General features: G+C 38.1%; 1 protein-coding gene across 1 annotated transcript in view; it reads left to right on the forward strand.

Moving 5' to 3' along the window:
- The first annotated feature begins 454 nt into the window (after positions 1 to 454).
- Positions 455 to 27,422, forward strand: part of TMEM30A (transmembrane protein 30A) — a 36,195-nt gene continuing 9,227 nt past the window's right edge. The window contains exons 1-3 of the mRNA XM_041772583.1: positions 455 to 826; positions 23,286 to 23,393; positions 25,760 to 25,867. Of these exons, the coding sequence (XP_041628517.1) occupies positions 590 to 826; positions 23,286 to 23,393; positions 25,760 to 25,867 (453 nt within the window). The 5' untranslated portion in view covers positions 455 to 589. The remainder of the gene's footprint in view (positions 827 to 23,285; positions 23,394 to 25,759; positions 25,868 to 27,422) is intronic.

The raw sequence follows: 27,422 nt of genomic DNA on the forward strand, positions 1-27,422 counted from the left end.
AGGGCTTCTAGGGAAGGCAAAAACCTGTCTGGTCTTCGCCCAGAAAGACCTCTCCGCTAGCAGCTCCAGGGCTGATGAGGGCGTGATTTGGGCCAGGCGGCCGGACCTGCGGCCCAGAACCGCCGCCGCCATGATGACCCCAGCAGGAGGCAGGAGAGGGAGAACAGAAGCTTCCGGGGCTGGAGTACTCACACCTATCGCGTAGGCGTCGAAACCTCTACGCTCCCAGGGACGCGCAGGCGCAACGCAGCTCCACGCTCTGCGCGGGGGAGGGGCTGAGGTCCTCACTCTGTCGTCACAGGGCAGATGATCAGGGTGCGTCCGCCTTTTCCCTCCCCCTTCTATCCTCCTCCCTTTCCCCCTCCCCCTGTCCCTCAGTTTTCTCCCTCCTTCCTCTCTCCCTCCCTCTGGCGTCCCCAGCCGACTCCCGCTTCCGGTCGGCGGCCGTCTGCGGAAGGGTGTCCCGCCTCTTCCGCCTTTACAGCGGAGGTGGCGGCGGCCGCGGCGCCTGCGCATCTTCTGTCAGGGTCGGCCGGCGGGTCCCCCGGGTGGTCCACCTGCGCGTAGGGGAGCCGCGCCGTGGGGGTCGATGGCGATGAACTATAATGCGAAGGATGAAGTGGATGGTGGGCCCCCGTGTGCTCCTGGGGCCACCGCTAAGAACCGGAGGCCGGATAACACGGCCTTCAAACAGCAACGGTTGCCGGCTTGGCAGCCCATCCTTACGGCTGGCACGGTGCTACCTACCTTCTTCATCATCGGCCTCATCTTCATCCCCATTGGCATCGGCATCTTCGTCACCTCCAACAACATCCGCGAGATCGAGGTGAGGGGAGGGAGCGGCGCTGCCCGGGAGCGGGGTCCTCCGTCGGCTCCGGTCCAGCCTCAGCTCCCTGGAGGTTGACCGGCGGGCTCTGCCCTCCCCCGCCTCTTTCCTCTCTTCCTCTGTTTCTCCTTTTTTCTTTCTGTGTGTTTCCGGAATTTTGCAGTTCTGTCTGAGCTTCCTCTTGCGATTTAGAGGGTTTCAGATGGAATGAGTGTTTCGTGCAGGGGGTGGGTCAGGTGAAGAACGCCCCTTTAATGCACGGTTCCTGTGCTTCTGTCGGGGTTGTTGCCTCCAACGGAGGGGGGAAAACTGTGAAAAAGACAGAAGCTATGTCCGGTTGTAACTCCGTGACAATTGACTTGATCAGAGTGTCGTTACTCGTGTGGGGATTACAGAGATTAACGCGTTGGCCATTGTTAGGGAAAGGAGCCTGGGTCATAGAGGCATGGATCTTTATGTAAAGAAGTTGTGTTACCAAGTCACGTAGTAGGACGTATAACCGAAGTGTACACGGTATCTTTCATTTGGGGCTAATAAATACTTGTAGTCGTAAGGCATGATAAGTAAGTGAAAGGTAACCAGAATCTTCAATTCTGATGTTGCTTTTAGGCTGCGTTTAATAATCATGCCCTACATTCGCCCTAGGTGGTTTATTTTGTTTCCCCCCTCCTAGAATTTAAATTAAAAAAAAAAAGAGAGAGACAAGAACTACACATCGAATTAGTTGTACACTGTCTACTGAACATTTTACTGATACAAGACATGACAGACTTAGAGAAGCATCTTGAGTGTCGGAGCAGCGGTCATAGCACCTTCATCTATTTGTACTGAAGGTACAGGTGAAGGTAGGGTGATACTAGAATGTAAATACTTCATAGAGATGTCCAGTATTGAAATCTGCTCATCTTCTTTTCTTGTACATCACAGGGTATCTTTATGTGTTTGGAAGGGCAGGAACTGGTATCAGGCTCTCTTGAGTTCTTCTGTTCTATCAGGTTATGCTGTTTTTGTTTTTGTTTTTCCCGAATTTTATTAAATACTTTAAATGTGTGTATGTGATTTAATGGGACTTTCAGAGTAATTTTATTTCAACTACTGGAATAGGCATGAAGATACCTCTTTTACAGTATAATCTACAATATTGCTCCTAAGACCGAAATCAATATATCTTTTAATTGTACAATGCTCTTTTATGTTAATAGTAATAAGAATAGTATCAATAGCGTAGTTTTTAAGTCTTTTACTAAAAATTCATTTTTGGTTTAATAGCTGGAGAAAGTACTAAAGTATGTTTCTTCAGCATGTGTTTTTGTTTTATGATTTGTATCTCCTGAATAGTCCTGCAAATATGGTACTTGCTCACTCAACCGCACTAGGATCACACATGTAAGAGCAAAATAATGTAACACAAAGACCTGTGGGCTCTAGGTTAGTGTTAGGGAGAGCTGGTGTTAAATTCCAGCTCAGCTACTAACTAGCTCAGTGTCTTGGAAAACTTAATCTCTCCATGTCTAAGTTTCCTCACCTGTATAACAGGCAAAAATGTGAGAATTTGAAACAATATAGGTAAGATTACTGGCATGAAGTTTTTATAATAGTTACTGTCAATATGATAATCACTGATCAGAAGATGAGAAATGGAGTCAGAGAGATGTTGATATTTTGTTACTAAGCTAGCAGAGTATTGTAAAATTGAGACAGAAACCTAGATGTTTTGATTCCCAGTCTTACACTACACTGGAATCCTAACTGCAGTGTGAGTAGTTAAGTAGAAGAAAATAATTTAACGTTAGAAATTTGATAATTTTACCTCAGTCTGAGATATTGAGATAAAAGTAGCAATAATTTGGAATTTACATAATCGGAATTTACTGAATTATCAGAACTCAACCTTGTTAATATTTATTATACTATAAAAATAAGTATTTACTTTCTTTAAAACTTTTGGGTTCAGAGATAAATAAGATTCTTCACACTAAGTAGTTGTTAAAATGGAAATTTCTTGACTAGTTCTCATGTATGTAATTCTGATTTCATGTGCCTGAGAAGTCTCCTCACCTTGGTCTGGTTAAAAGGGCACTGAAGAGTCAAGGCAGTAGAGTTGAGGTCTCCACTCTGTTACTCTCTAGTTTGTGGTCGTGGGCATGTTTTTGAGTTTTAGTTTCTTTTCCCAGAAGAATAAAAAAATTCAGTCTAGATGATCTCTGAAGTGCTGTTCAACTCTAAAAATCTATGACTTCCAGCTTTAATGGGGTTTTTAAAAACTGCATATTTGAATTGGATCACCTTTAGAACCAGAGGAAATGAAAGTTAGGAATTATTAGGAATTTTGTGCCAACCCTGACAATACAGCTGTGTAAATAGAGTCACAATTTTTTAAAATTTGGCTGTTAAATATGTAGAAAATTGGTTTTGGATTGGGTGTGGAATATTAGAAAAACCTAGAGAACTTTCCCAAAACACACATGCTTGTTTCTGCCAGCTCTCCACCCTATGTTAGCCACTTGAGGTTAAAATCTATTGACTGTTGGGGCCCCTGGGTGGCTCAGTCTGTTAAGTGGATGCCTTCGGCTCATGATCCCGGTGTCCTAGGTTCCAGTCCTTCATGGGGCTCCCTGCTTAGCAGGGAATCGGGTTCTCCCTCTCCCCCTGACCCTGCCCCCTGCTCATGCTCTCACTGGCGTGCTCTCTCTCTCAAGTGAATCAATTAAAAAAAATATGTTGAGGATTATTAAAAATAAGTGGGTAATGAGAAGTGCTTGCCAACTTTTACACTGTAATTTGCTCACAGCTCTCCAGCTTTTTTCCTCAATTTTGAAAATTTTAAGAACTTTAATTGCCGGTATTACATCAAATTACTAGCTAGAGGAGACTTGTCAAATAAGAATACTTTTGTAATATAGCTTAGGGTACTAATATCAGAAATCCAAAATTTTTAGACACAAAAAATCAGTGGGTCTTTACCCTTCTCCCAGAAATGTTATATTAAAAAATTACTCTTATAAAGAGCATTGGACTCTCTTGAAAAAGATATAAAAAAGATAATTTTACATTTTAATGCTTATATTTAGCAGGATTTATCTCCTCAGCTCTATCCTGTTATGTGTGTATATCTTGTTTAGTTGGTTTTTAGATTTTCCACCATCTAATTCAGTGAAATTATTAGAAAACTAAAGTTGTTAATTTTCTCATTCATAAGAAAATATTTTGAATACTTAATATGTCACTTAACACTAAGGTTTAATATCTTCATTAATATTAGCAGCAAGGAATTTCCTTTAATTTGGCAGTTGTAGGAGTGTGACACATCCTTTTATGACAAAAATAATGAATTTCTGGTCTAGGGCCCTTGTTAGTGAGGCTGAGATATTACCTGAATAGAGCTAACTTGGAAAAGGTGATAGGGTATTCTTAACTTTTGTAAAGGCATTTATCAGTGTGAAATTATGTGGTTTTATTTTTTTTTAATTTTTATTTATTTATGATAGTCACAGAGAGAGAGAGAGAGAGAGAGGCAGAGACACAGGCAGAGGGAGAAGCAGGCTCCATGCACCGGGAGCCCGACGTGGGATTCGATCCCGGGTCTCCAGGATCGCGCCCCGGGCCAAAGGCAAGCGCCAAACCACTGCGCCACCCAGGGATCCCCAAATTATGTGGTTTTAAATTAACGGTTTGAATCAGATGAGGACATTTTTCAAAGTAATATTCAGAGTAAATTTAAAAACTAAATATTTGCTTCAAATTAATATTGCCAAAAGTGTTCAAGAAACATTTTTATTAAATTTTAGTGGACTAGGACACCCCCTCCCAACAGGTTTGATAGAGAAATCCCAACTCTCCTCTGCTTTTATCTTAACTGTCATTTACTGCCCTCACTTCTTTAATCCTGATTATTTTGTTTCATTAATTTCTGATAAAAAACATTTTTAAAAATTTTTATTTATTTATTCATGAGACACACACACACACACACACAGAGAGAGAGAGAGAGAGACTGGCAGAGACATAGGCAGAAGGAGAAGCATGCTCCCCGCCAGGATCCTGATGTGCAACTGGATCCCAGGACCTGGGATCATGCCCTGAGCCAAAGGCAGATGCTGAACCACTGAGCCAACCAGGCGTCCCCAAAATAAGATTTTTAAGAGGATTAGATCTCTCCTGCATTTAGTATTATTCTTTGTTTATACTTAGCCTATAGCAAAGAGTCAAGGAAGAATATATTGCTGTGTAGAAATGATTGTTAAAGATAAGGCACTTTATGTTAAGAAATTTAAATGTTTAATATTCGAATGAATTGCGGTGGCTTAGAAGCTGACTGTTGGAAATTAAGAGGTTCGTGGTGTGTTTTAATTTGTTTCTCAAGCAACTTTAGTACTTAGAGCAAGGCATGACAAAGTAAATATGGCTGGCTCAGACCATATTGTAAAGCTCAGGAACTGGCAATAGTTCTATAGATGAACATTTGAAATTGATTTGATAATAGAGAACACTAACTTTGGACCCCAATTATGTGAAATGTTATTCCCCCCAAGATAATTCCATTTTTATTAGTAGACCTGTGTTACCAGAAAATTGTATGCGAGTGTTATTATTGTATTTTGAATTTCATCAATAAACATTTGTGCAAAGTTGTTTTCTCTTGTTATATAAAGAACCAACGTAATATCTGTTTGCTTCTTGGTTTGCAAAGCCTTGAGTGTTTACTTTCTGGCCTTTTACAGAAAAGAATTTCCTGCCCTTGAATTAGTTTTAAAGAAACATGCTAACAAATTTAGCATTTGTTACAAAAATAGCAGGTTTTAATTTATACATTCTAATCCTCAATAATCTTTCAAGGTAGGTTTAATGATCCCTGATAATCGCTTGTGTTGATCTTCTTTGTATACATTTAATTAAATATAAAATACCTTAGCTAAACTTATATTACTCTTGGCTCAGATGATACCATTCTTCATTTCTTTGTCAGAGCCAGATAAGGTTCAAACAACCTTTAAAAAATTGCTTTTGAAATTTTTACTTTGGTGAAAGGATTCCAGATAAATTCTTTAGGGTGGAATTATTAGTTCAAAGGGGGTACTTAAAATGCCATTTTAAAAACTTAATCTAATTAATACTTAAAATGATTTACCTTATTACTCAGCATTTTGTTGGATGACCTGTTTAGGTCTTCTATTGATTTCCTTTAAGACAGATTTACATTCAAAAATGGAAGTTTTCCAGTCCTTCTTATACAGTGTAAAAACTGCATGTCCTTCAAATTCCTCTTTTCCCAGTACATTAAATTCAGTTCATTTCTGAGGAATAGATTATATTTTTAGAAGTACTAAGGAGAAATGACAGTTTGTTTTAGAGGAACAGTTATAATAGTAGCAAAACAAAGCTGAGAAATATATCATTTTTAAACTAATCTAGTCATCTACATCTGCTGTTCTGCTTTACCTCTGGTTCTTTGTGTTTTGTATTTAAGGTAATGGGCAGGTTCGCAGTTTACCATTGTATTCTGTACTGTGCCTTGTATGCCTTTGACATTAAATAAGCATTAATTTTTAAAAAGAAGAGAACTGTAGTTCCTCTTCCCCCTAGTAACCTCTTTCTTTCTAGGATAAATTATGGACTGTTATCGTTAGTATGAAATTTTTTCCCCCACCTTTAGTGAGGTGTATAATCGACAAGTAAAAATTGTATATTTTAAGGTGTTCAGTGTGTGATGGTTTGATATATGTAAGTAAGTATACAATGTGAAATGATCACCATAGTCAAGCTGATTAACACATCCATCACCCACCACAGTTACCTTTTTTAGAAAGATTTTTTTGGTATAAATACTTTGGTGAGAATACTTATAAGGTACACTCTTAACAAAAAGATAAGAGATAACAAGTGCTGGTGAGGATGAGAAAAGGGAACTCTAGTGGAATGTAAATTGATATAACTATGATGGAGATCCTCAAAAAATTAAAAAAGGAACTACATACAATCCCACAGCACCATACTGGTATATATCCAAAGGAAATGAAATTAGTATCTGAGAGAGTTATCTGCACTCCACTGTTCACAAACTTTGTGTTTATATCCAATAGATTTTTTACAATCTGGACATTAGGTCAGGCAACACTTGAATTTTAGCTGATAAAGAATTTAGTGGGTTTTGGTGGTAAAAACCCAGACTGAGTTAAATTTATCAAGAAGTTGTTTTTTTGGGGCAGCCCGGGTGGCTCAGCGGTTTAGCGCCTCCTTCAGCCCAGGGCAGGATCCTGGAGACCTAGGATCAAGTCCCACATCAGGCTCCCTGCAAGGAGCCTGCTTCTCTCTTGCCTGTGTCTCTGCCTCTATAATAGACACACACACACACACAGAGGCAGAGACACAGGCAGAGGGAGAGGCAGGCTCCCCCCTGGGAGCCCCATATGGGACTCACAATCTGAGTCAGGCGGATGTTCAACTGCCGAGCCACCCAGGCACGCCCCCCCCCCCCCCCCCGCTTTTTTTAAGAGTTTATTTATCCCCCATAGGGAGCCTGATGTGGGACTCCATCCCAGGACCCCGGGGATCACCCTGAACTGAAAGCAGACGCTCAGCCATGCAGGCGTCCCAATTTATCAAGAGTTTTGATTGACATTGAGCACATACATTCTGTATGCCAAGTGCTGCTCTGGACATAGTGAATGTTAGAAAAATGTTTCTGGACAGGGCCTTTTTAAAAAACTTTTTTTTCCTCAAGTGGAGAGTCCTTAAGGACCCAGAATCTTTTGGGGGGGGGAGATGAGATTATCTATCTAAAAGGAAAATTAAGCATTGCTAGGTGAGTGGCACAAGTAGAATATGCTTTAATAGTTCAAAGGAAGATAAGATCACATTTGTCTTTAATAACCATGGAAAGCTTTGTGGTGGAAATGGGCTTTGAGCTGAAACTGGAAGAATAACACTTCTATATGGGAGGTTGGATGGATTCCAAGAAAGGTGATTAATAAGAGCAAAGATATTGTGACAGGAACTCAAAAGGTGTATAGAGGAAATAAGAGTAAGGGCAAAGAAGCCAGTGCCAGATTCAAATCTAGCTACATAACTAGAATTCAAATCCTAGCACTCCTATCTCTTGTTTAGATTTAGTGTTTGATAATGAGTATATTAAACTGGGGAAGTGCTGTGATTGATACAATGTGTATCCATTAGGATTGGGTTTAACAATGAGGAATTAAGATTTTCATTCTCATGTAAAAATCCCATAGAAACACAGTCTCTGGCTAGTGTGGAGGTACTGTTTGACCGAGTCCTCCCTCTATCTAGTTTACTGCTGTGCCATTCTTAGGTTTTGCATCTGCTGCTAATAGTCCAGAGTGGAGCATAGAGTTTTGTTGTCACATCCTTTTCCAGGCAGCAGTGTGAAAGAAGAGATAAAGAACAAAGAGATAGGCCTTTTAAAGAAGGTTTGAGGAAGGTGCCACATACTACCCCCACTTAGTATCAAAGCCACACCAGTTGTAAGAGGCTAGAGGCTAGAAATGTGGGCTTTATTCTGATAACAAGATTTTTAGCTGGTAATTAAGGTTTTTTAAAATTAAGGTTTTTATTTGAATTTCAGTGTAGTTAACATACAGTGTTATAGTAGTTTCAAAAGTACAATACAGTGATTCAACAATTCTGTATATTACTCAGTGTTCATCATGGTAAGTCTACTCTTTAATCCCCATCCCCTATTTCACCCATCCCCCCTGCCTACTCCACCTCTGGTAATCTATAGTTAGTAATTGAGTTTTAAACTATGGAAGAAAGGTAGCACAGAAATTGAGATTGGAGGATATGAGGAGTCTCTGCAAAATAAGGCTATATATAGAAAGATTTGTCTGGTGGTAATATGTTGGCTGGATGGGGACTAAATCATCTAGATGTGAGTCTAGTAATTTAGACACTGAAAAACAGATTGCATTTTTATGTTGATTATAGTATTGAGTTGAACTTGATTTCATAGTAAAAGACATTATGTGTTTTGTATTGTGAAAAGCAGATCCAGGTGTATCACTTTGCTGATAAGTTTTTTAAAAAATAGGTTAATAGAAAGAATTTTGAATATTATCACCTTCCTCTTATTTTCTTTAGCCTCTTTTTTCCTTCTCTGTTCAGCATATAAGTGTGTTCTAGTTTTACCTCTTCAAAAATGAGAAGTCTTAATTCTGTTAAGTGATAAGAATTTTAATACTGACGCAGTGGTAATTTTTTATTTTTTATTTTTTGAAGGGAATGTTGAATCAGATTAAGTCGTTTGCTTAGTCATATAGCTAGAATTCAAATCCTAGCACTCTTATCTCTTGTTTTGATTCCTGTAGGTGCTGGTGTGTATTCTCTTTTTCCACACAGTCTGTTTGAAAAGAAGAGTTCACACTTGTTGATAATACACATTCTCATCTTTCATTAACTTGCTTTTTAATTCACTATATCTGAAGTATGTTGAGTAGTGAAAAGTGCTATGAAGAAAAGTGAAAGAAAGGGAATAGGAAGGTTGAAGAATGGTTGACGGTTTTAAGTAGAATAGTTAGGGAAGGCTTCAATAAAGTGGTATTTAAGTAAAGATCTAAAAGAAGTCAGGGGATGAGCCATATTGATAACTGAAGGAAGGATGTTCTAGGCAGAAGAAGGAGTAAGAAAGTCCTGAAGAGTCCATTTAGTAGGATGTTTGAGGATCAGCAAAGAGGCTAGTGTGGCTGGAGTAGAGTGAGAAGTGGAGAAGAGTAGTAGAAGCTGAGGTTAGAGTGGCAAAGTAGTGGGGTGCATATCACATGGGCCTTTTTTTTTTTTTAAAGATTTTATTTATTCATGAGAGACATGGGGAGAGAGAGGGAGAGAGAGAGAGAGGCAGAGACACAGACAGAGGGAGAAGCAGGCTTCCCTCAAGGAGCCCAGTGTGGGACTGGATCCTAGATCCCGGGATTACGCCCTGAGCCAAAGGCAGACACTCAACCGCTGAGCCACTTAGGTATCCCCACATGGGACATTCTAAGGGGGCCACTGAAAAGTTTCACACAGGTGACATGATCTTACCTATGGATAAGAGTCACCCTGGCCATGATAAGGAGAATATTACCTGGGGATAAAAGTAGAAGCAGGTGTGGGGAAGCAAGAAAGTCCTATCTTCTTCAGATTCCTTCTAGCTGGACTAAGAATCGAATTGAATTGAGACAGGTTAACATGAGAAATTTAATAGCGTACGTATGAGGGATCCCTGGGTGGCGCAGTGGTTTAGCGCCTGCCTTTGGCCCAGGGCGCGATCCTGGAGACCCGGGATCGAATCCCACATCGGGCTCCCGGTGCATGGAGCCTGCTTCTCCCTCTGCCTGTGTCTCTGCCTCTCTCTCTCTCACTGTGTGCCTATCATAAATAAATAAAATAAAATAAAATAAAAAAAAAATAGCGTACGTATGAGAAATCCACACAGACATGAAAGTTCCAAAAACAGACAAACTTAGATATATACTCATAATGAACTAAGGAGAAGGATAGGGGTCTGGAACTTAAAAGGGAAGGACTGTAGTTCACAGGAAGGTAAGTACTTGTTTGGTAAACAAGTGTTTGCTGGGCCACTCAGAAACACTGGGACATAGAAGACTGTTCAAACAGGCCTTGCTACTTCTTCCCTGTCTACCATATCTAGTTCATAGTATTATTAGTTATCTATGGTGATAGCTTTCTTCCTGGAGCGCGTCCTCTGTCCTAATTATTTTTAGGCAGTTATGGGGGAGGTAAAGACCTTTTCCTGAATCTACTGGGTTTTGATGGCTTTTTAACTCAAAATAATCTATGTTAATACCATAGTGGCCCATTATGGAGCAGCTAGTCCTTGGCCCATACACAGGGAAATCAGATAATTGTCTATTGCAATAAGTCAAGCAGGAGATGATGGTGGCCACAGTAAAATGATTATAGTAAAAAGCAGTTAGATTTAGAATATATTATGAAAGTAGAGGTAATAGAATTTTCTCAGGTAGTGGACATGTGGGGGAAGAGAGAAATTGCAGAATCAAAGTTAACTTTAAGATACTTTGACCTGGAATGCCTGGATGGCTTAGCAGTTTAGCATCTGCCTTCAGCTCAGGGCATGATCCCAGAGTCCCAGGATTGAGTCTCGCATTGGGCTCCCTGCATGGAGCCTGTTTCTCCCTCTGTCTAGGTCTCTGCCTCTGTGTGTGTGTGGGTGTCTCTCATGAATAAATAAAGTCTTTTAAGAAAAAAAAAAAGATATTTTGACCCGCATTGGAAGGTTGGAGTTATAATTTATCGAGATGGGGAAAGACTGCAGAAGTAGTTTTGATGTAGTAGTAGGGGTTTGGGGGTGAGAAGCTGAAAAAGGAGTTCTATTTTTGACTTGTTGGGATGAGATGTCTTTTAGACATCCAAGTTGGAAATAATGAGTAAGCACCAATATATGAGTCTGGGAGGGGAACGTTGAGACTTGGGTTACAAATTTTGAGGCTTAATCAGCATAGATGATCTATAAAAACATAAGATGGAATGAAGTCAAGAGAGTATAGTTCAAAGAAAAATAAGAACAGGGGATCCCTGGGTGGCGCAGCGGTTTGGCGCCTGCCTTTGGCCCAGGGCGTGATCCTGGAGACCCGGGATCGAATCCCACATCGGGCTCCTGGTGCATGGAGCCTGCTTCTCCCTCTGCCTGTGTCTCTGCCTGCCTCTCTCTCTCTCTCTCTGGGACTATAATAAATAAAAATTAAAAAAAAAAAAAAAAAAGAACATCTAGACAGCCCAGAGTCACTCCAGTGTTTGTGGAAGTTGGGGAGAAGGAGAAACAGCATAGGGGATTGGAAAGGAGCAGCCAGTGAAGTAGGAGAAAAACAAGGTAAGTGTGACATCCTGGAAACCAGTTTTAAGGAAAAGTGTGTGAACAATAGTGCCCTTGCTCCTGCTGATAGTTCACGTAAAGGAAGGACTGAGAGCTGACCTTAGCAGCATGAAAAGCAGTGATGAACCTCCCCTACAGTGAATGCCATCATCATCCACATGTTTTGTCACACCAGAAATCCTGGAAGTCAAACTAAACTTATCATCATACCATCTCTAGGCACTAATAATAAGTTCATTAGATTCTACTTTATATTTTTTGAATCTATCTTTTCCCCCATTTCTCCTGCCCTTTTCCTTAGTTTGTATTCTCAACATTTCCTACTTCAATTATTGTGGTAGCATTCTATTTTCTTTGCTTCTAATCTGGTATCTTCTTTGGTCTTTCTGCACATTACTGACAGGGTTTTTTGTCTTTTGTTTTTTTCCTAAGGCTAGTCTGAATGTTTTCATTTTCTTGCTAAAAATTTCTCCTATGGTTCCGTTCCATATCCAGGCAAATGTTCAGACCTCTTAATGTGAAATGTAATTTTCTTCACGTGGAATATAACTTTCTTCATAAGGAATATAATTTTCTTCACAGTAGGCTACTTTTCTGCTTCTTTGGCCTCACCTCGTACCACTCCCTTCTACCCTTTGCTCTAGCCATAGCAAACTACTGGAGTTTTTGGAATGTGGCATACAGTCAGATCTATCTGAAATGTCCCTTTTCTTATTCTGCCATTTGTTTCAAATTTCATTTCTGTCAACACTGTGAGAAATGTTCCCTGATTCCTCCCTTTGCCTGCCTGATATAAATGCTTCTCAAGTTCTATAAGTACTAGCTTATGGCCTGTCATAACATTACCATGTTATAACTTGTAATTATTAACATGACTTTCTATTTCACTAGTCTGTAAATGCTTTTGTAGTATGAATAATGTATTTTTTTTAAGATTTTATTTATTCATTCATGAAAGACACAGAGAGAGAGAGAGAGGCAGAGACACAGGCAGAGGGAAAAGCAGGCTCCATGCAGGGAGCCCAATGCGGGACTTGATCCCGGGACTCCAGGATCACACCTTGGGCCAAAGGCAGGCGCTAAACTGCTGAGCCACCCAGGGATCCCCTGAATAATGTATTTTTTTATTAATGTATTCCCATCTTATAGCACAATGTTTGGTATTTAGTAGGGGCTAAGATGTTTTAATGAACACATTAATTAAACTGAGTGAGTACAATCAAGAAATTTTAAAATAGTTTATTGAAGGTTTATTGATTATCTGAATACAAGAGAAAACTTGTATTAGTATGTGAAATTGGTCCATGTCTAAAGGCAAAATAAATTTGCCTGTTGAACAGTATTTTACAAAATGCTGAAAATTTAGCAAACGGGTTGATTGGCAAATGTTACAGCAAAGGAAGAGCGGGTGCATGATTTAAAAATGGCATAAAATACATCATCCACTCCTGCACACAAACAGATTTTTTTTTGAGGTTTATTTTTTTTAAAGTGCTGCTATACATATCAGTTCTGAAAAATTGGAATCTATAGACCAACCACCAGTTACATGGATTTGTAGTTTAATTTCTAAAACTAATTGAAATTTATTTAAGGATGATTATATGACATCATAGCATCTAATAACATTGTTCTTCAATATGCTAAGTTGGCTGTTTTTCTAGGTTCTCAGGTCTCACATTATGTACAATTATGTTTAGTTTTGAAAAAATCTTATAGCTTATTTTTTTACTTAATTTTTAAAAAGATATGATGTACTCCCCCCCCCCCCCCCACTTAAAAAAAATTAGCATGAGGTCTCAAAGTTTGATCTGTAGTGGAAGCAATGGGAGTCAAGTTCAAGGATACTAAGTATATTGCTAAGGAAGAATTAGGGGAACTTGGGAACTAATGCCAAAGTTGATGTCAGGATTTTGAGCTTGGATGCTTGGGACAATGGTGATACTGTAGCCAGGGCACAGGGCTGCAAGAGCACCTGGCTCCAGGGGTCCTAAATAGGTCACGTTCAGCCAGTTACTACTGAAAAATCCAAAGACAGAAAGATGAGTGGTGGTGAAACAAGAATTTATTTTAGTGTGGCCAACACGGGGAAGATAGTGGACTGGTTTCCCAAAGGCTCTCTCCAAAGTGTTGAAAATACTTTTAGGTTTATATAAGGAAAATGTGGGACAAAGGGCAATGGGTACCTGCAGGTGGGCAGTGAAGGTCAGTTATTGTTTTGGAGTCAGTCCTGCTGGTCTTGCTGACTCAGGCAGTCCTTATTGCTTGAGGGGGTAGTTTTGGTTCCCATCATGGGGATGCTTTGCCCATAGAGTAGGATAAGATTGGGTAGGGTCTTTGCTTGAGTTAAGAGATAAGCTGGAAAGAACTTAATCAATTAGAAAATATAGACTGAGGTCATAATGGAGGTAGTTAAAATCCTCCTTCAGTACCTTTACAGGTTTCAAAAGACAACAGTTGGGTGTGAGATTAAGAGATTCAATGAACTATCATTATTGTTTTTTTTTTAAGTCAAGTTTTTAGAGAGGCACAACAAAAATAATATTAAAAAATCATATACGTATAGATGAATTTTGAAAAGATCACTATAGATTTGAAATAGAGATGGTAAGAGTACCAAGTAGGAAGGAAGAAACGCAATTAAGTGAAAACATCTACGAATATAAACATGGGACTGTTTATATTCTCCACATGGGTGGAGAAAAGACCAATGATGATTTAGGAAGGACAGTATAATGGATGCCACGTGATATGAGGCAGCATGAAGTTATTATCAGAAAATGGCATTGGAGACAAAGATAAAAACCACTAATATTTGAATATCAGTTGGACTATACAAAAACAGTGTTCTATGTAGAATGACCATGTATTTCCTCAAAATAGAAAGCTCTGCTTTACTCATTAATTTATCTCTTCCTTTGATCTAACCTGTTACATAGATTGGAGCATAATTAGCAAGACCGCTTTCATAGGTTCTATTGTAGGCAATTTTTATAACTTGATAACCTTAGTAAGACTTTTAAGGAATAAACTAAAACTTTATGTTGGATCTTATTTTTTTGTTTGTAGACATGGGTTAAATGCCATATGTAAAATTTCGTGTATGAAAATTTATATTTAAATTCCATTTCATACGCTAAAAACAAAGTCCTGAGATGATATTATCAGAGAGGAGGAATTTCTGCTACCTTTCAAGGTCCTTCTAGATGAACTAGGAATCAAATTGACATGAGACAGATTAGCAGGAGAAAATCAAACCTGATAATGTGGAAACCCACACAAGCACAAAAATTCCAGGCAGGCAACCTGATGCTTATATATGAGCTAAGGAAAGAAGTAGGGGTCTGAGGATAAAAAGGAGAAAAAGACCATTAGCAGATAAGTAAAAGATGGTGTTTATTTTTTTTTTTTTTTAATTTTTTTTTTACTTATTTATGATAGTCACAGAGAGAGAGAGAGAGAGAGAGAGGCAGAGACACAGGCAGAGGGAGAAGCAGGCTCCATGCACCGGGAGCCCGACGTGGGATTCGATCCCGGGTCTCCAGGATCGCGCCCTGGGCCAAAGGCAGGCGCCAAACCGCTGCGCCACCCAGGGATCCCAAAGATGGTGTTTAGAAAAGGTTGCCCTGTTATGTAGGTAATTAGGTAAAGAGTAATCTCTCTTAATAGCGCTCTTCCTAGTAAAAACAGGCAATTGACGGGGAGGCAAAGAGCATTTCCTCAATCTGCTGGGTTTTGATTGCTTTTAACTCAAAATAATGTTAATACCAAAGTGGCCCATCTTGGGATGCTTGCCTTTGACCATAATGATATCTACTTATTGTAACAAAATCATTTTAATCTATCTTTTAGTTGAAAAATATGAAGATTTGATACCATTTAAAACATCAGAATATTCACAATTGACACCAATTTTATTTTAAAATATAATGGCTTTTTAAAAAAAAAGTTTATTAATTTATTAGAGAGAGTGAACAAGGGAGGAGCAGGAGAGGGACAAGCAAACTCTTTGCTGAATGCTGAGCCAGAAGCCTGGCTCAGTCTCAGGACTCTGAGATCCTGACTTAATCTGAAATCAAGAGTTGGATACTTAGCCAGTTGAGCCATCCGGGAGCCCCAAAACATAATGGCTTTTAAATTGACTTCCTTATTTCTAAATTATCATATGATGCATGCTATTCATAGGAAGAAGCAGTGCAGTCTAATAGAAAGAACAGCATCTTTGAAGTTGGACAAATATGATTCTATCACTGGTATGGATTTAATTGTCTCTACAAAAAGATGTGTTGAAATCCTACTCCTAGTACTTATGAATGTGACTCCATTTGGAAATAGAGTAAGATGTAATCAAGTTAAGATGAGGTCTTTTGGGTTGGTTCCTGTCTAATATGACTAGTGTCCTTGTAAGAGACAGACATGCACAGAAGGAAGGTGATGTCAAGACAGAGACAGAGGGAAAATCATGTAGCAATAGAGGTAGAGGTGGAGTGATGCAGCTGCAAAGCAAAGGACATGAAGGAATGATGGCCACACCAGAAGTTAGAAGGAGGCAAGGAAGTGATCTACCCACAGTCCCAGAGGGAGAATAGCCCTGCTGACACCTTAAATTCAGACTTCTATAGAGCCTCCAGAATTGTGAAGGAATAATTTTTTTTTTTTAAGATTTTTATTTATTTGAGAGCCCGAAAGTGAGAGAGCACAGTAGGGAGGTGGTAGAGGGAGCAGAAGAGAGAGGGGGAGAGGGAGAACAGGTTCCCCACTGAGCAGCAAGCCTGACACAGGGCTCCATCCCAGGACCTGAGATCACGACCTGAGCTGACTGAAGGCAGCCGCATAACTGACTGAGCCACCCAGGCACCCCTAAATTTCTCCTGTTGTAAGACACCCAGTTTATGATGATTTGTTATAGCAGCCCCATGAAACTAATAAGGCCACATACCAGCTGTTTGGTTTGGGCATTTAACCTCTGAATCTCAATTTCCTCTCTGTAAAAGGTTAAGAGCAGTTCTTGCATGGAGAAGATATTTGGGAAATAATGGCTAGTTTTGCTATTGCCGTCCTTTCTTTAAAGATAATTTATATAGGCAGCCCGGGTGGCTCAGCAGTTTAGCGCCGCCTTCAGCCCAGGGTGTGATCCTGGAGACCCGGGATCAAGTCCCATGTCGGGCTCTCTGCATGGAGCCTGCTTCTCCCTCTGCCTGTATCTCTGCCTCTCTCTCTCTGGTCTCTCATATATAAATAAATAAAATCTTTAAAAAAAAAATAAAGATAATTTATATTATTTATTAACTAATTAATTTATCACTTCCAAATGTGAGTTTGAAACTCACTGATTGAATTAAAAGTAAAATCCTTGAAGTGCCTGGGTGATTCAGTCGGTTGAACAGCTGACTTCTTCTTAACGTCCTGATCTCAGGGTCCTGGGATTGAGCCCTGAGCCCCACGTTGTTGTGGGGAGTGGAGAGTCCACTTGTCCCTCTCCCCCTGCCCCATCCCCTTCTCGTGCTTGCTCTATCAAATAAATAAAATCTTAAAAAGTAAAATTCTTGTTTATTGTTACACTCAGACTCTCTAATTTATAGAAATGAACAACAGATTTCATATGACCCATAGAATTTGGTTAGGAATAAAGGATTAAATGTATTCTGTAGCTATCAGTTTAGAATTTTGATTTTTTAAAAACTAATCTTCAAAAAAGATTAAAATAGAGTGACTGAATCTAAAATTCAATCAACAGCTTTTAAGAAGCTGTAATTTAAATATGGATGTTTATTTCTTCCCTTCACTCCATATATCTGGTGAGCATTTTCGAGAGGAATTTTTCTACAGTGATATATTACCTGTTAATTTGCAAAAAGCATTTTAAATACTTTAAAGCATATTATTCAGTACTCTAGGATACCCTGCTGCCTTGTTGTACCTCTGTTACTTCTCTCTCAACACAATCCGTACCCTTTCTTTCCTAGTAGTGTGAAAAGAATAATAGATTTTGGAGAAAAGCAGAGCTTGGTTCAGATTCTTGCTCATAATTACTAACAGGGTAATCTTGAGAAAATTACTAAACTTTCCTAAATAGCAGTTTTCTAGGTTAAAATAAGGAAAACAAAAACAAACTTTGCAGGATTATTATACTTTTTAATGAGAGGATGTGTATTAAGTGCTTATTATGTCTGGCACTTGGTATACATTCAATAAACAGTGGCCAATAAAACACAGTGTATCGTTATGGCTCCATTTTACCTTCCTTAGCCTTATTTCCTTCCAACATGAAAACTGTCCATAAATCCAAAATGTTCACGCTCATTGTGCTGAAATGTACCTGTGCTTTCTACCTTCTTGCTCCTCTATATGCTTCCATTTTCACTTGTATTCATCTTTTTTCTTATTTTTAATGGCTCATTTCAAATCTCTTTTCTTCTCAGTAAGAAAGTATTGACTTAGCTTGTGCTTACTATCCTCTTTACCACTGAGTTTGGCACTTAGCATTTATAGTAGTTTTCTTTATATTCATGTGATATCTTTCATAAAGTAGTCTTCTAGAGGTGAAGGGGACTGCTGATTCTTGGGAAAAAAGCAGTTCAATAGATGGAACATGGGCTTGGAGTCAGACATTTTTGGTTCTAGCCCTAGTGCAAGTTATTGCTATTAGTGTGATTGTGGGCAGGTATCTGAATGTGTTCTTTTTGTGTACAGTGGAGATAACTATATAGGATTTTGGTGAGGATCAGATGAAATACAGTATGGGTATAATAGAAAGGAACATGTAAACAGTTCAGGTATCATTGCTTTTGTATTTTTTTTTGTACTGTATGTTATGCCTTGCATGTAGTAAGGCTTAATATGTTAATAATAATGATATTTTTTAAATCTCAGATTTTCCTAAAATTAAATGACATGCAATTTTTTGTACATTTTGAAAATTATAATCAAAAGATTGTAATGAAAATGTTATAGCTATCCTTTGACTTTATTGAAGTGTAATTTAATATTCAGCAATTATTCTTGGCTCCAATAAAATTTTCAGTTTTTTTTTTTTAAGATTTTATTTATTTATTCATGATAGACATAGAGAGAGAGGCAGAGACACAGGCAGAGGGAGAAACAGGCTCCATGCCGGGAGCCCAAGGCAGAACTCGATCTCGGGACTCCAGGATCATGCCCTGGACTGAAGGCCAACGCTAAACCGCTGAGCCACCCAGGCTGCCCAAAATTTTCAGTTTTAATACACTGTAGTATAATTTATTAGATTTTACATTCCATCATATTAATTATTTTTGTTCAAATAAATAATATATATCCTTGCTAATCACAATTAATGGTCTTTGTTTCCTGCTTTGCCCTAGAAACTAATTTGAAAGAGTGTGATTCGAGAGGATTTTGTTCAGAGGCATACAATATGGTAATAGGCACAGCTGGCAACTTTTATTTTTTATCCTTAAATTAGTCTTTTTTTTTTTTTTTTTTTTTTTTTTTTTTTAGATTTTATTTCTTTATTTGACAGAGAGAGAGAGAGTATGAGCAGGGGGAAGAGCAAGGGGAGAGGGAGAAGCAGGGTCCTCAACTGAGCCCAATGTGGGATTCTGAGCTGAAGGCAGACTTAACCCACTGAGCCACCCAGGTGTCCCATAAATTAGTCTTAGAGAAAATGTGCAGAGATTTTTTTTTTAAATAAAAATTGAAAACAAAATTAATACAGTTTAATATAGATTTTAAAATTAGTTCTATCTTCTAAATGGTCTTTCATCTCTTCAGAATTGTAAAACTTGGCTTTTAAGTGGGATAAGGCCCTGAGTGGAAAGTTGTGGCCCAGTAGGTCTAGTGATAAATTATATATGCTTTGCTTCTCTTCATTTAGCAGATCTGTGTTTTTTTAGCTTGTTTTAGTTATGTGCCTAACTTCTAGATACTTGCAGTGAATAAAAATTTTCTCTAAACAAAGTTTCATTAGTAAACAAATAAGCTTTGATGGAGAACATCAAAGTGTACTCTCTTTGGTTTGATGCTCCTCTGCCTTTCAGGACCCACTGAGCTGACAGCCTTGCCCCAAGGCTCTTTCTTGGCTGCTGCCATCTGGTCTGTTGAGCCCTTCCTCATCTTTGAACTGAGGACGTAACCCTGATGGCCTCTGAAACATCTTTAGGATGGCTCTTCTCTTGTCTTGAAGAATAGCACATATTTGCAGCGAATTTGCTCTTATGGGTCAGTAGGATCTAAGAAGTCCCACAGCCCTCTTCAGTTTGTCCTAACTCTTCCCTCTTTAGTTTAGACTGGCAACATTTCTGCTGGGATGGCTGTTTATTAGGTGCATGGTTCACACCCCTACTAATCTCTTTATCTCATGATTGTTCAGCCACACCCTTAGTAATCTCTTTAGTGCAAGATTTCTCATTTTTTGCAGTATGGATAGACTTGAGTTCCCCAAATCTTTTAAGTTTTGGTCCCTTTTTGCTTAATATTATTTCTGTTTTTATTCATTTTTCCCTTGCATTTTATTATAAGCAGTCAGGTGGAACCAGGCCACTCCTTCAACACTTTGCTTTGAAATCTAACTAAATATCCAATTATATCTCTCACAAAACATCCTTCTATAAATGCCAGAACACATTTGGTCAAGTTCTTTGGCACTTACTTCATAAAAGGATCACTTTTTCTTCCATTGCCAAATAAAATGCTCCTCATTTCTGCCTAAGACCTCATCAGAATGGCCTTTACCATCTATTATTTCTACCAGTATTCTGTTAATGATTATTTATGCATTCTCTAAGAGGTTGGTAACTTTCTAACTCCTCACATTTCTTTCTGAGGTCTCACCAAAATTAACCTTAAAGTCTATTATTTTTAGCATTTATCTCCTATCTCTTCCAGCCTCTACCCCTTCCACAGTTCCAAAGCTACTTCTATCTTCATAGGTATTTGTTACAGCAACACCCCACTTTTCAGTACCAAACTCTGTTTTAGCTCGGCCTGCTACAAAACAAAATAAAACAAAACCCAGAACAAAAAACACAGACTGAGTGACTTAAACAACAGGCATTTATTTCTCATGGTTTTGGAGTCTGGGTAGTCTAAGTTCAAGGGGCTGGTAGATTCAGTTCCTGGTGAGGACCCAATTTCGGACTTGCAAATGCCGCCTTCTCACTTTGTTCTCTTGGGTTGAGACAGAGCTCTTGACAAGTTGAGAGAGCTCTGGTTTCTGCTCATAAGGACACTAATCCCATCATGGGGACGCTACTACCTTCATGACCTCATCTAAACCTAATTACCTTCAATGGCCCTACCTTCAAATATAGTCACATTGAAAATTAATGCTTCAACACTGAGTTTTGGGAGGATACATTTAGTCCCTAATACACAGCTGGCAAGTAGTATGTGAAAGATGTTTAACATAAATCATTAGGGAATTGTAAATTAAAATGAGATACTATTGTACACCTATTAGAATGGAGAAAATCCAAAAAACTAATAGTAGCACCTGCTGGTGAGGATGTGGAGCAACAGGGACTCATTCACAGCTGGAGAGAATGCAAAATAGTACAGATAGTTTGGCAGCCTCTTACCATACAATCCAGCATTCTTGCTCCTTGTAATTTACTCAAATGGGCTGAAAACTTAGGTTCACACAAAACCTGCACATGGATGTTTATAGTTTTACTCATAATTGCCCAAGCTTGGAAGCAACCAAGATGTGCTTTAGTACGTGAATGGATAAATAATCTGTGTTGCATCCAGAAAATGGAATAATGTTCAACGCTAAAAAGAAATGTGCTATCCATCCATGAAAAGACATGGAGTAACCTTAAATGCATATTATTAAGTGAAAGAGGCCAATCTGAAAAGGTTACATGCTGTGTGATTCCAATTATACAACATTCTGGCAAAGGCAGAACTGTGGAGAGAGTAAAAAGATCAGTGGTTGCCAGTGGTTAGGGGAGAGAGGGATGAATAGGTAGAGTACAGAGGACTTTTAAGATAATGAAATAATTCCTGTATAATACAGTGATGGAATGTACAACATCAGGAGTGAATTGTATTGTAACCTCTGGCCTTTGGATGCTCAAGTGTCAGGTAGGATCATCATTTGTAACAAATCTACCACTTAGCGGGGAGATACTGATAATTGGTAAGATTGTATATGTAGGGGGGCAGGAAGTATATGGAACTCTGTACTTTTCCACTCAATTTTGTTGTGAGCCTAAAACTGCTCTAAAAAATAAAATCTATTTAAAAAAATTCTTATAATGGAAAATAAAGGCTCTCATATTAGCTCTCAGGCCAGGTCTTCTGATGTCAGCTTGTGTACTGCAATGCAGTTCTAACACTGATCACCCTGAAATAGCATCAGACTCTACAGCCATAAAGACATGGTTCCCAACAAGACTGCTACCACTTTAGACACCAGCTGCAAATTAGGTCCCCAGGCTACCCACACTTCTGGTCAACTAGCTCTAAATCCGGGGTTTTCCTAAAGCCCTTCCCTTCCCTCCACACACAATCAAGATTGCCTGTCCGATGCCAGTTGCAAGTTTAGAGGTCTCCAGGTCATCTCCACTTCTGACCAATTGGCTATATATCTGAGATTCTTGTGATCCTTCTCAGTTTCAATAATTTGCTAGAATGACTCAAGAAAGTGCTTAGTGCTTACAATTTTATTGTAAGCAACATAAATTTGGACTAGCTAAATGAAGACACGCATAGAGATCTGGAAGGGTCCTGATCATAGAACTTTGTGCCTTCTCCCTGTAGAATCAGGGCACATCACCTTCCTGGCACATCAGTGGGTCAACCACCCAGGAAGCACCCTTGTGCTTTTGTTTCCAGAGTTTTTATTGACATTTCTTGACGTAGGTATGATTGAAATATTGGCCCATATGTTTGACCTAAATTTCCAGCCTTTCCCCTCTTCCCAGAGCCTTGGGCTGGGCTAAAGGCCTTAGTGACATATAGTCTTTCTGGTGACCAGCCCCCATCCTGGGCATTCTCTTCAGCGAAAACTCTAGTGTATGAATCAAGGGTCTTATCAAAAACAAATACACTCTTGTCATTGGGGAAATTCCAAGAGTTTAAGAAGCTCTCTGCCAGGAAATCAGGACAAAGATAAGAAAGATTCTTTATTTTGTAACACCAAGTTTTTAAGAAAATGGTGGCTCTTGAGATACCTACTAGTTTTTTGTTTGTTTTTAATTTCAGAATGTACCATGGAAAGCTGAGGTGACTGAAAGGTATTAAAGGTTGGAAGATTTCAGAGCAATAACTGATTTACTGATCTCTGAATCAAGTTGGTATTTTAATTGTTTAGACTTGATATAGCTCTTTAAATCTTTATACATCACGCAGTTAGAATTTTATACCTGATTTTATGTATAAATATATTTCTCTTGGTAAAAAGGAAAGAGGACTTTACTTGGAAAGATGAGCCAGTAGAATAGCATAGGACTCCTTTTCAGTTTTTATTACCTTACATTGTCAAAACAGATTACCTTAAAAACAACTTTTTTTTCTGGGCTATGGGTTGCTTCATTGGACTCATTTTTTTCTTTAAATAGCAAGTTATTTCACAGTGTATTGTATCACTTTCTCCAAGGAAGTGCTTATTACATTTTTCTCTTACAGATTGATTATACCGGAACAGACCCTTCCAGTCCCTGCAATAAATGTTTGTCTCCAAATGTGACACCTTGTATTTGTACCATTAACTTCACACTGGAACAGTCATTTGAGGTCTGTATTCCTAATGTGATAAGCCCTGCTTTAAAAAATACTGATATTTTATTACAATTTTTTTCTAGTTATTTCATTTTTGTAGAGAAGTCACTTTAATTTATTGAAGTCCATATCCTTCTGAAGAAGATTGTTTTGGCCTTTGCATTATGCTGTCTGGTAATTAAATACTAGACAATGTATTTATTTTAATAGTTTAGTATTTTGTAAGCTAAAATGTTTTATCTTTTCACTGGAAAATTTTATTACTGTACAAATCAATGTTGTATCATATTTATATCAAATAGTTTTGCCTACTTTTAATACTAAAGTAAGTTTACTTTAGAAAATTTACTAGGTCATTTATTATTTAATTGTATTATTTTTCTATCAGATATGAATTACCGTAAATGCAAACATGTCTTGATAAGCAGTTAGAACACTGTGTGTGTGTGTGTGTGTGTTGTCTGTGTGTCTTTTTGCGTTCATCCTTAGCTGTCACTGGAAATTGAGCAGCTCCTACAGGACATAAAGATTCAGAATAGGCATGACAAGACCAATTTGTGCTTTCCTTTACCTAAAAATTGAGCTTAAAAAATTGTTTTATTCTTCAGGAAACAAAACTACTTTATACTTGTGAACTTCTTAGATTTTTCTACACTTAATATTTTCTTAAAGGTCCTATGGCTTTTGTAGTCCCTGGTAGGTGTTTGCCATCTAGTGGTTGTAGATGCTCTTGTACTGAGATGAAAGAATAATATTGTAAAAAACATGAATATAACTTGGGAGAAGACAGTTTAATTATTTTACTTTGTTTCAGCAGAAATAACACATAAATTTAAAAAATCATTAAAAATGTCATTCTTTTTCAAGGTGAGGAAGAAAACTGTAAAGGTAGATGCATTAAGTTCTGCTTTTGTAAAAGCAGGCAGAATTGAGATAAAACAGACTTGTAATGATTAGAAACTTCAGTAGTTTCATTCTCCATCCAAAAACACCTATTTCAGAGCTTCTCTTCCTGAAAGGCGTATTCTTTTGTGGGCTCTGTGTTCCTTCACAAGACCAAACTTTGGATTAGACTAACAGCCCTTTCAGAGTTTTTTGTCTCTATTTATTGAAGGGATTTCTTTTAAAGTTTATAAGTTAAATTTACTGTACTCCTTCTTAATTGAGATGATATTCTTTTTTTAGCATATTCTTTGTTTCTGTGATATCTTGATACCAAAACTAGTTTTTATATAAACATTTTCTTTATATGGAATAGGAAGGTTTGCATAGTTTGACATTTGAAAATCAAATTTTATTTATTTATTTATTTATTTATTTATAAGATTATTTACTCATGAGAGATACAGAGAGAGAGGCAGAGACATAGGCAGAGGGAGAATCAGGCTTCCTGCAGGGAGCCCAATGCGGGACTTGATCCTGGATCCTAGGATCTTGCCTTGAGCCAAAGGCAGATGCTCAACCACTGAGCCACCCAGGTGTCCCTGAAAATCAAATTTTAAATAAATAATTGTGTATGTGAAAATACCAAATTAAATAAAGCCTACTTAAAATGTTACTGAATTTTTTTTATTGAATTATTGATGATTGTAGCCTATAGAGGTAGCTACCAGAAAGGAGAAAATAGATTAATGTTTTTGCTACCTCTTAAACTCTAAGTCATACAAGATGGGTTTGTGGTGTCTTCTAAATAATTATAATGTATATAGGTTACTCTTCTTTCCCAAGTTATTCCAAATTGGCTCCTTCAACTATGTTAAAATATTTTTCTTAATTGTTCTATACTGACTCATCTTACTTTACTAATTATTAACTCATTAACTACTTATATAGTATCTGTTGAGAAATTTATTGTTTCAATTCAAGTTCAGAATTTACTTGGGCAATAAATGAAAATTTGACTATTATCCTATTGAAAAATTGACTGGGTAGAGACCAATCTGAATGGAGAACATTTGAAGTTGAAAGTAGATCAAAATAGGGTAATAGATACCTTGAGGGTTTTTTTTTTTTTTTTCATGAAGATAGTACTTCTTTAAAGTTTTTAGGTTGATAGATGCTTCGAGGGTTTTTTTTTTTTTCATGAAGATAGTACTTCTTTGAAATTTTTAAGGATATTTTCTAAGTTTACTCTTAGATTTTTGTAACATTCTTAACCTTCTTAAACCTTATTTGCAATTTGTACTGTTTGGATTGGTAGGATTAGATTAGGTTGTTAGATTTAGATTGTTATGGATTGGTAGGATTCACTCCAGTATTTGTTTTAAGTTAAAACAAGTTCTAAACTAGTATAGTCCAAATAACATAGCTTTTGTATATGCATAAAACAAGTTCATACTTAATAGTTTCATATGAAAATTGTTTCCCTTCTCTTTCTCTAGGGCAATGTGTTTATGTATTATGGACTGTCTAATTTCTATCAAAACCATCGTCGTTATGTGAAGTCTCGAGATGATAGTCAGCTAAATGGAGATTCTAGTGCTTTACTTGTAAGTAAAATGGTGGGAATATGAAAATGTGGTAGATATAAATAATATATGGTAATAGTTTAGTTAGAAATGTTAAATTTAGGGTTGCCTGGGTGGTCAGTCATTTAAGCATCTGCTTTGGCTGCTTTTGATCTCAGGATCCTGGGATCAAGCCCTGCATCGGGCTCCCTGCTCAGTGGGAGTCTGCTTCTCCCTCTGTTTCTCCCCCACCAGCTTGTGTGCTCCTCTCTGTCTCTCTCTCTTCTCTCAAACAAATAAAATCTTAAAAAATAGACAAAAAGAAATGTTAAATTTAATAATGTTAGGATGAAATTAAAGTGTTACTTGTCATTTATAGTTTATTTAATGAGGATTTTTGGTTAAATGCCCCCCCCCCCTGGAATTCGCACAGATGAATGATTTGTTCCAGTCAGAGGATACATTACTATTACTACCTGCTTTTTTGTTTTGTTTTGTTTTGTTTTAAGATTTTATTTATTTCTTTGAGAGAGAAGAGAGAGCATCAGCAGGGGAGAGGGGCAGAGGGAAAAGCCAGACTCCTTACTGAGTAGGGGCCCCAACTCAGGGCTCTATCTCAGGACCCTGAGATCACAACCTGAGCCGAAGGCAGACGTTTAACCAACTGAACCACCCAGGTGCCCTACTATCTGCTTCTTTCTTATAGTGCCATTAGATTTTTGCTTTATTAATCTGTAATCGGATTTTGATGAGTCTAGCATCCTGGATATATATATATAATTGGTCTGTTTGGATTTGTTCATTATTATACCAGGTAGGAATATGTAAATAAACTACTTTTAATTTCTGAGGTTGTGTTTTAGAATTGAACATGCTGTCTATTTTTAAACTTGTGGGAAGCCTAAGTATAAAGTTCAAAGGATTAGTTACTGAAAAATTGAAGAACTTTTTGAAAATACAGATTCCAGACTTCTTCTTCTTCTTCTTCTTCTTTTTTTTTTTTTTTTTTAAGATTTATTTATTTATTTATTCAGAGAGAGAGGCAGAGACACAGGCAGAGGGAGAAGCAGGCTCCACGCAGGAAACCCGATGCGGGACTTAATCCCGGGTCTCCAGGACCATATCCCAGGCAGGCGGTGCTAAACCGCTGTGCCACCGGGGCTGCCCAGATTCCAGACTTCTAAGTGTAAAAAATTCATGTCTGTCTGCAAGGAGGAGCTCTAAAATACCTATTTTAAACAAGCTCCCCTTGTGATGCCTAGCTGGATTTGGAATAGAGGATCTTAGTTTCCTGACTATTCAGCTTTTCATAGTAGTGGTTGATGGTGTTTTATGTTACTGCTGCCAGTGCCACAAACCTTCAGAGTCGGAGCTATTTAGAATTTCTTAGAAACAATGAATCTCTTATAATGCCATTTAAGACTATATTGTGACCAGAATGCTCCTGGTAAGCATATATCTGCTCTAGGTTGTCCCTACTTATTTTACTGCTAATTCCTAATGTTTGGGAATCTTAGGAAATTAATGAGTCTATTTAATCTGGTTAGATCTGGAGTATTTTGCAGTTCATGTGGGGACTCAAATCCAGAGAAGGTGC

Source organism: Vulpes lagopus, chromosome 1 (genome assembly GCF_018345385.1).
Source record: "Vulpes lagopus strain Blue_001 chromosome 1, ASM1834538v1, whole genome shotgun sequence".
NCBI lineage: Eukaryota > Metazoa > Chordata > Mammalia > Carnivora > Canidae > Vulpes > Vulpes lagopus.